The 9,292-nt window shown below is 49.0% G+C and overlaps 1 protein-coding gene across 1 annotated transcript in view; it reads left to right on the forward strand.

Annotated features, from left to right (window-relative positions):
* The window catches only part of RPL37A (ribosomal protein L37a), a 10,147-nt gene extending 5,641 nt beyond the window's left edge, over window positions 1-4,506 (forward strand). Inside the window, exons 2-4 of the mRNA XM_019522649.1 lie at window positions 92-220; window positions 1,887-1,969; window positions 4,349-4,506. Of these exons, the coding sequence (XP_019378194.1) occupies window positions 92-220; window positions 1,887-1,969; window positions 4,349-4,412 (276 nt within the window). The 3' untranslated portion in view covers window positions 4,413-4,506. The remainder of the gene's footprint in view (window positions 1-91; window positions 221-1,886; window positions 1,970-4,348) is intronic.
* Window positions 4,507-9,292: the final 4,786 nt, after the last annotated feature.

Genomic DNA, 9,292 nt, shown 5'->3' on the forward strand with positions numbered 1-9,292 from the left:
GGTCCCACGTCCAACTGTGGTGCCGCTCTCTGGGCCGGGGGTCTAAGGGTTTTAATTGGGCTCGTGCGTTCTCGTGGCTTCCCCCCGGCAGGCGAAGCGCACCAAGAAGGTCGGGATTGTGGGTAAATACGGGACCCGCTACGGCGCTTCCCTCCGGAAGATGGTCAAGAAGATCGAAATTAGCCAGCATGCCAAGTACACGTGCTCCTTCTGCGGCAAGGTGAGAGCCCGCGGGGTCGTCCTGGGGGGTCTGCAAGCCTTGAAGTGCTTGAAACGTAGGTCTTCATCCTGCACGCTTTGCACACGGCGCTTTGCCCTTCCCCTTCCTTTTGCCTCTTCTTCCTTTTGGAAAACGCTCTCTGCATATCTTTCACTGCATGAAATAGTGATATTTTATTGCGGGGGGGAAACAAGGCGTTTTGATGGTTCTCCCCATCTTCTCCATTTTGCCCTTGCAACATAGCCCTGGCTTTTTCCCTCCTGGCTGTGTGCTGGTTGGTTGCATTGTACACACCTGGGTGGGGGGAGCTGGCTACCAGTTAACTCCATGGCAGCTCGAGTGACTGACGTTGGCCCCAACAGATTCGGCTGCTAAAGGTCTCAAGGGGTGTACTCGGTCGCCGTGTTGGTCTGAGACAAAAAGACATACAACAAACTAGAACTGCAGGCTGCTAAAAGTCGGCAGTTTTAAGCGGCCATGTTGATGTCCAGTTAACACAAGTTAAGACGTGACAGGCTTCCAGTAGCTTGCGTATAAAACAGTGCTTAGGGACGTGTGCCGATTTGGTAGTCCTCCAGGCGCGGAGTATCTGGATGCGCAGAGCCGCAGCCTAGGTCTACCCTTGGCTGCCCTGTCCGTGTGCTTCAGTCCGTTGCTGCAGGGAGAGCTTTCACCCTCCAGTTCTCGCATGTGCCCATCGTTCAGTCTCGGTGATACAAGTTGCAGTTGAAGGCGCCTTCCTGGTGTAGGTATGTGTCCGCTGAGAACTGGTGAGACCGCGGCGCTCTTCTAACTCCACATCTACATGACCCTCTGTAAAATGGTTGTAACTGAACTGCGTGAGCAGAATGTGTAATAAGTGGCTGCCCAAAGTGGGGACTAAATGTAATGCGGAGGTGAATGAGGTCCAAGGCAACCAGCTGGCAGCTTGAACTACTTCCTGACTTTCTTTTTGTATGAGTTAAAAGGCTTCAGTTTTAGATGCTTCTGGGAGTAGCCATTCTTGTAGAGGCCATTTGACTTGTTTTAAGGGAGACGCAGCTGCATTTTTGGCTCTTCTTCTTTTCCTGGCTACAAGCACAGCTGTCGTTGAGGATTGATTCCTGTTCTTGGCGGGTTTTTGGTTGTAGCTGTGTTGGTCTAAGGACATAGGCAGGCAAGGCTTTTTGGGTCAATGTGATCTCTTTATTAAACCGAGTAGTTGGAAAAAAGTTCTTAGCAAGCTTTCAGGTGCAGTCGCCCTTCTTCAGGCACAGGGAGTCTCTGTTGGTCTGAGACTCCAAGGAATGAGAGAAGCTTAAAGTAGCAGGATGTCAGTGAAAATGTAAATAGGTAGAAATTAGAAAGACAGGAGGTAAAACAGGGAAGGGAGAGGGAAAAGGAGACAGCAGTGATAGAATACAAGGTAGAAAGAAGCCGTTGGTGAAGAATGAATAGTAGGAGATCAGGAAAACAAGAATGAGGGACGCAGAAAGTGCGACAGGATGTCAATGAAAATATAAGTAGGTGAAAATTAGAAAAACCAAAAAGGTAAAACATTGAAGAGAGGGGGAAGAGAGCCGGGGGGAAAAAGGCCAAAATGAAACACTACAGTGATAACAGTACACGGTTGAAAAGAGGCTTTTTTTCCTGCTAATGCTCACCTCATAAATATTTTGTGTTGCAGACCAAAATGAAGAGGAAAGCTGTGGGCATCTGGAATTGTGGATCCTGCATGAAGACAGTGGCAGGTGGTGCCTGGACCTACAAGTAAGAAACCGTAGTGGCTACCAGGAGCTTGGTCCTTTCTTCTTGCTGAAGCAGGAAGCTTTAGGACTGTTTTTTGATATTTTCATGTCCACTAGTCACTGTGGCAGGTGGGACCTTTCCCTCCATGGTTTCTTACAGCCCAGAGTCAGTGTCCAGGCAACTCTGTCTAATGTGCAGTAGCCCGATTCTTGGAGTACTGAGTTTCATCTGTCATTGGGTTTCATCATTTCATAGACATTAGGGCTGGAAAGGACCTTGCAAAATCATCAGGTCCAGCCTTCTGCCCAAGGGGCAGGACATCAGCTGGGGTCAAAGGAACCCAGGAAGATAAGCATCCAAATGTTCCTTAAAAGAGTCCAGAGTAGGTGCGTGCACCACCTCTGGGGGGAGTTTGTTCCAGACCTTGGGGGCTCGGACAGTAAAGAAGTTCTTCCTTATGTCCAGCCTGAAATGGTCTTGCAGGAGTTTGTGACCGTTGGACCTTGTTGCCCCCTGGGGCACTCTGGTGAACAGGCAGTCCCCCAGATCCTGATGCACACTCCCTGAGCCTGCGCTTCTCCAGGCGGAAGAGTCCTATGGTTCTCAGCCTCTCCTCGTAAGGCCTGTTCTCCTGCCCTCTGATCATACGTGTGGCTTTCCTCTGCACTCTTTCAAGCTTCTCCACGTCCTTCCTAAATTGTGGAGCCCAGAACTGGATGCAGTGCTTCAGCTGTGGCATCGCCAAGGCTGAGTATAGTAGAAGGATGACATCCTGGGTCTTGCTTGTGATGCATTGGTTAATGCACGCCAGAGTTTTGTTGGCTTTGCCAGCTGCAGCATCGCATTGGTGGCTCATGTTCATCTTGTGATCAGTCGTGATCCCCAGTCCCTTTCAGCTGTGGTGCAAGTGAGTGTAGCACTATAAGTGTGGTGCAGGGTTTTTTTTCCCCCAAGGTGGAGCACTTTGCATTTATCCGTATTGAATGCCATCAGGTTTTTATCTGTCCATCTTGTAAGTGAAGCAAGGTCTGCCTGGATCACCATCCTGTCCTCAAGTGTGGACACTCTTCCCCAAAGTTTGGTGTTGTCAGCGAACTTGGCCACCCTGCTTTTGACTCCAGTGTCCAGATCATTTATGAAGACATTAAAGAGTCTTGGGGACACCACTGGTCATCGAGTGCCATGTTGATTCAGTTCATCAACTTACCACTCTCTGGGTCTGACCTTGGAGCCAGTTCCCCAGCCATTGGACTGTGGGGTAGTCAAGGCCGCAGGTGTTCAATTTTTCCATGAGGACACCATGGGACACCAGGTCAGAGGCTTTTGAGTAGGTTCCCCATTCACATCTGTAAGTTCCCCTTGGTGTTCTTCACATTCTCCTTTTGATCTTAACGAACCAAAGCTATTTTTGCCATAATTACTTTAAAAGAAAAGGACCCTTGGAAATGTTAGTATCAGTTAAACTTTTAAACAAAAAAGAAGAAAACCATACATCTGAAAATGTGGAAGTGTGTGGTTCAGATGTTGAAGAGAGAGTTGAGCAGAGGTACAGTTACTTGCACACTTCGCCTGCCCTTTTCTCTGGATTTAATTTGAAAAGCCAGCACGCAGTGAAGTGTGTAAGATCAGCTCTTGATATTGGAAGCGGTCCTGTTTCTTACTAGTGATTTAAAGAAATCTTAGGTGGTATGGGCCAGTGACAATAATCACAGAAAAGCAGGACTGAAGAGTAGTCCTCTGATGTCATCTGGTCCAACTTTTTGCTGCAGACAGGATTATCCCTAAGCCCTCCCAGTCAAGTGTCTGTCTAACTTGCTTTTAAAAACATCCAGGGTTGGAGATCCCACAATCTGAGCGGCCTGTTCTCATGTTTAACCACTCTCGTAGCAGGACAGTTCTTCCTGATATCCAGCCTTAATTTCCCTTCTCAATTTAAGACTGTTCTTGTCATCTTCATTCGTTCCTCCATTATCTGCAGGAATATATAAAGGCTTAAATACTGAAAACATCCTTGTACGGATATGCTTGGTAGATACACATTTTGCCTTGTCCCGCCAGCCTTTCTGAGCGTGATCACCATTTGTACGTTAATTAAGGGAGCGTGCCTATTGACACGTACGTATTTAGTGTTCCACATATAAATGGTGATACATACCTATAAAGCAGGGGTGTCAAACAGACCTCGTGCCCTAGGAGAAGCAAAGAAGGTTGCCTGTGTCTGCTTATACAACGATCTGTGGTCCAAGGATTGTGATGCACCAAAGGGAAACGATCCCATCACTGAAGAGAAAGTCCAGTTACGATCGCTTCTCTTCAGCTGACAGATATTTTGCATGGGGTAATGTGGTTAAGGCTTGCCGTTTGCTTCAGTGCCGTGACACTGTTTGTTTCTTCTTCCAGCACCACTTCTGCAGTGACAGTCAAGTCTGCCATCAGAAGACTGAAGGAACTGAAAGACCAGTAGAAGCTTCCACTTCTCCTCAGGCTGCGTACCTCCCTTCTCCCGGCCTCAGACCTCTGCTGTCCCTTTACCAATAAAAAGGGCGATGTGGAACGAAGTCTCGGTTGTATGTTCTTTTGAGAACTGTTGGTCGTAGATCTGTGTTAGGTGTAGATACAATTAGGAATCCTCCCTGCAGGTGGGAGTTCAGGCAGGGGTTGACAGGGAAAAGCAGCAGTCTTTGTGTATCCCCTGCTGTTGATACCAATTCCACTGAACCTCCGAGCAGTCCTGTTGTATTGTGTTGTGCACATTCATTTCTAATGCCTGGCCTGCCATCTGATGGCAGCTCCTCATGAGCTGCTCCTCCAGGGTGTCAAAACGCTAACATCCTAACTAGCAGCAGTAAAGGAAAACTTAATCTTAAGCCACAGTCAAAATTGTTCCTCCCAAGAGGAAACATCCAGGCTGAGTTAATACAGGCAACGCCTGCTTAACGCTGTTTTGTTTAGCGCTATTTCACTCGAACGCTCGTTTGAAAGTGACACCTGATTCCACTTCCTGCTCAGCGAGTTGCGTTATAATGTTCACGGTCATTATCTTGGGTCATTAAAAATACTTGAGGTTGCCATCTTGGCGCAGCAAAAACTTCCAGTTTCACTTAACGCTTGGTTTTTCAGGAGCCAATTAAGAGTGCTAAGCGGGGGTTGTCTGTAGTCTGCTCCTAATTACTTCCTTTTTCTGGAGCATTGGGCTACTATTAAAACCTTCCTGGGTCTTGCTTTCTTGGTGCTTAGCTGTCACCTGAGCTTGAATTTGGTGCATCTCACCATCCTTAGTGGTAATCTGCCATTTAAAACTTCAGGTAAGAAAATGAAGGATTAGATTATATCTAATTAAGCTGAGAGTCTTGGAGAGTAACTGCATTCTCATTTGTGGTATTGTTTGATATTCATTAACCTGGTCTCAGACTTTGCTAAGTGATCAGTACAACTGGATCCGAACAAAACCTGTTCGGGGTCAGGAAGGAATTTTACCTTGTGGTTAGATGGGTACGGCCTGGGGCAGTGGGGGACAGGTGCAGCTGCCTCCCATTGTAGGTACACCCCTCTGCCTGGGCTCGCGATCTTATTTACAAAAGCAAGATGTTGGCTGTTGTCTCTCTGCCTTCCCTGGGGCAAGTCTGAGTGTGGTGGGATGTGTTAGGGTTGACTAGTTTTATAAAGAGTGTAGCTGATGGAGTGTGTAGGATGGTTTGGATGGGCAGGGCATGTGGTGTTGAGTCACGGGGCATCAGCCAAAATGTAAGATTCTGGAAGTGACCTAAACAGCGGAGCCTGGTGAAGTGGGCACGGGCTCCAATCCTGGCTCTGAACTCTCCAGTCCTACTCTCGTAACCAGTTTGAATTCAGATGCCTAGTGATATGTGTTTAGGTACAGGCAGCGACAGCCGGGGGATTGGGGGCGAGCAGAGACAGCTGGGGGGCTTGGGTACAGGGGCAGGGGGCTGGGGAGCTTGCTTGGACGTGGGTGGGCACCATGAGTGGAGTCTGCATGGGGTCCTCTGCAGTGTATGTGGTGGGCAGGGGGGAGACTATACGGCTGATAGCGGCCACACTCCCTCTTTCCTCTGCCTTCTTTTCCACCCACCCCAAATGCACCTTGCTGCTGCACCTCCCCTAGTTGGGTCCTGCCTTGGATTCATGCCGTGAGTTGGGGCCTGCTGGGCACCTGCCTGTGCGACTGGGGACCTGGGCAAGAGGCGACGGTTGGTGTGAGGATGGGAACGAGCGCGTCCTTGCTGCCTTCAAAGTCCCTGGCAAGCCCGTAGTCCCCTTGCTAGAGATGGGCCCTAGAGTCGTCATCACGGTGTGTGGATTCGTGACTGGTACTTTTTCAAAGGAGCCCCACCCTACCCCTGGGATAAACTCATTGCACACGTGGTTGCGCATCTACAGAGGAGAGGCAAGGCAATATTTTTGTTCCCCTCTCCCCAACCCCGGGCATTTAAACCACAATGTGCTCCATTGGAAGGCCAGAAATTTGCCCAAACTTCCCCATGTGTGGTGGCTTCAGGGTTTTAAACAGGGATTCCTGTTGGCTCCAGAAAGCCTCTCAGCACAGCACTAAATGTCTGTCATTACAGCATCAACGATACGGTCCAGTCCTACTCAACGCCTCACGATGACAACTTGCCCTTGCAGCTAAGCAGCGTGAACGTGTGTTGGCTTTGTTATTAATGTCTGCATTTTAGGTGTATAAATTGCTTGACGTTTGAAATGGCATCAGCTTGCTGTTGGCGTTCTGCATAGCTGTGACCTTGGTTTGCTTCGTCTTAAGGCTCTTGGCTTCCAGCTCCACGCTGACTCAGGGAGATGACGCTGTGCTCAGTTGAATGTTAAGTTGATAAAAACCAAAATCCCTGAAATCAAGTGTTTGTTATGGGGTGGGTGGGCACGTGGAACCTGTCTGTCATGGATGGGCCACACCAAGGGGGCCAAGACTGCTGTGATCTTGGCAGAGAGAGCTTGGGCAGCACCCTAGTTTGGTTTAATCCCCACCGTGGGGATGGCAGCCAGGGGTGCAGTCTGTCTCCTTCCTTTTCCACTGTGGCAGCTGTCAAGTAGGCTGTTATCCTCCTGCTTTGCCGATTGTCTCCCTTCCAGTTGCTAGTGGGAACATGAAAGCTCCTGTGGGAAAGAGGGGTAAAAACAGGTGAAGGCAAACATGTTGGTTGATTGTGTCTGGAGGGTAAAACTAAGGCCACGCTACTCTGCTCCCCTGCAGGGTCACCAGTGGGCCAGATTTTTTTTTAACCTTGTCATTTAAAAACCCAAGACTTTCAAAATGTGTAAGTCTTTGTTACCTGGAGTTGAAGAACACGTTGCCCTGAGCTGAAAGGTTGGTATTGGTGGCTTGGAAGAGCCCCATCACTTACTGATATTGCGTCTCTCTCTCTCTCTCTCTCTTCCTCTCCCCCTTTCCATGTGTTACTGCTACGCTCTCAGGGACTTTATCCAACAAAAGAAGCACAAGTGAGTGCAGAAAAGGACGAGATCTTGAGTCTGGAGACACAAATATCCCAATGATAATCTTACTAATACCTTTCTTTAACACTAGATAACCAGGACTGTTTTACGTTCTACATTTTAATCCTGATTATTTGCAGACTCTTGTCAAGCCAGAAGCTTGTGTCATGAAACCCACCTATTGCTAAAACCTTCAGTTGGCAGGAAACTTTGTAGATTAATATGAAGGGGCTTTCTGTGAATGACTCGGTGAGAGCTGGAGCTTGCAGTCGATACCAGAATCCCAGACCCATAGAGCTGGAAGGTCATCTAGCACAACCCCTGCTAGGACAGCATCATCCCTGCCTAAATCATCCCACACTAATGTTGGTCCAACCTGCCTTTAATACCCAGCAATGAAGGCTCTGTAACCAGGTCCACAGCAGAAAGTAGTTGTGCTCTCTACATTCAACATCAATCGTAGTCTATAGAGCAGTGAACAGGAGCGACCTGATGTATTTGTACTTGAATAGTTGTAGTGGTGCTGCAAGGGCGAGTGCCTGCTGCCGGCAGCAGAGATTATGCACTGATTTCCAGCACTGGAGGAAGAATTCAAGACCAGAGAAGAGGTCCAGGCTGCAGCCTGGAAAGGCTGAAGCTGATGTTGCTCAAGATACCAGGTATGTGGAGGCAGTTACATCAGAGGATGTGTGAGAAAACACCTCATTGGCAGACAAGGCTCTTTGGGTAAATCCGATATCTTTTATTAGACTGACTAAAATAGTTGAGAGAAATTTGTCTTTGCAAGCTGTTGAGTACAAACAGCCTTCTTCAGGCTCCCTCTGCCTGCAGAAAGGTGTTTGTACCCGAAAGCTTGCAAAGAAGAATTTTTCCAACCGTTTTAGTTGGTCTAATAAAAGATACCAGATTTACCCAAAGAACTTTGTCTGCCGATGACCTTAGACCAACACGCCTAAAACATCTCATCTGCACTCTGTTCCTAATGACATTTCTGGGGAGATGCCTGCCTTGGTGAACTAGTTTCGAACAGAGATGCATGTCATAACCCAACTGCTTGTGTTATGGATGCAGATGTGTTCTTGGTGCACCGATACATCGGTCCCATACCAGATTGGCACCAGCATAAGCAGAATTAACAGTATTGGCAATTGGCTTTTTTTGGCTGATGAGGCCCATATTGTTGCCGATAAATGCTGCAGCCCAGCACAAATGTGGCCAGGAGCAGAGCCTGGCAGCGTGGAGAGCAGCTGAGTCTGCTGGTAAGTCTGTTGTGGGGGAAGGGCCTGGGAGGGGGCAGATGGAGGCCCCTACGGTGAGGGAAGGAGGGGGGCAGGGGCAGGTGCTCCAGGTAAGGCCAACATTTGCATGGGATGATTTAGGCAGGGATGATCCAGTCCTAGCAGGGATTGGGCTAAAATAAAGTGCCCCACGGTTGGAGAGAGGGAAAACTGCCTTGCCTCTCTATAGATGTGCAAACCCCTGTGCAATGAGTTTATCCCAGGGGGAGGGAGGGGCTCCTTTAAAAAAGTACCAGTCATGAATCCACACACCGTGATAATGACTCTAGGGCCCCTCTCTAGCAAGGGGACTACGGGCTTGCCAGGGACTTTGAAGGCAGCAAGGATGCATTCGTTCCCATCCTCACACCAACCGTTGCCTCTTGCCCAGGTCCCCAGTCGCACAGGCAGTTGCCCAGCAGGCCCTGACCCACCGTATGAACCCAAGGCAGGACCCAGCTAGGGGAGATGCAGCAGCCAGGTGCCTTTGGGGTGGGTGGAAAAGAGGGCAGAGGAAAGAGGAAGTGCGGCCGCTATCAGCTGTATAGTCTCCCCCCTGCCCACCACGAACACTGCAGAGGACCCCATGCAGACTCCA

This window comes from Gavialis gangeticus, unplaced genomic scaffold (assembly GCF_001723915.1).
Source record: "Gavialis gangeticus isolate Ggan-Ray unplaced genomic scaffold, GavGan_comp1, whole genome shotgun sequence".
Lineage (NCBI taxonomy): Eukaryota > Metazoa > Chordata > Crocodylia > Gavialidae > Gavialis > Gavialis gangeticus.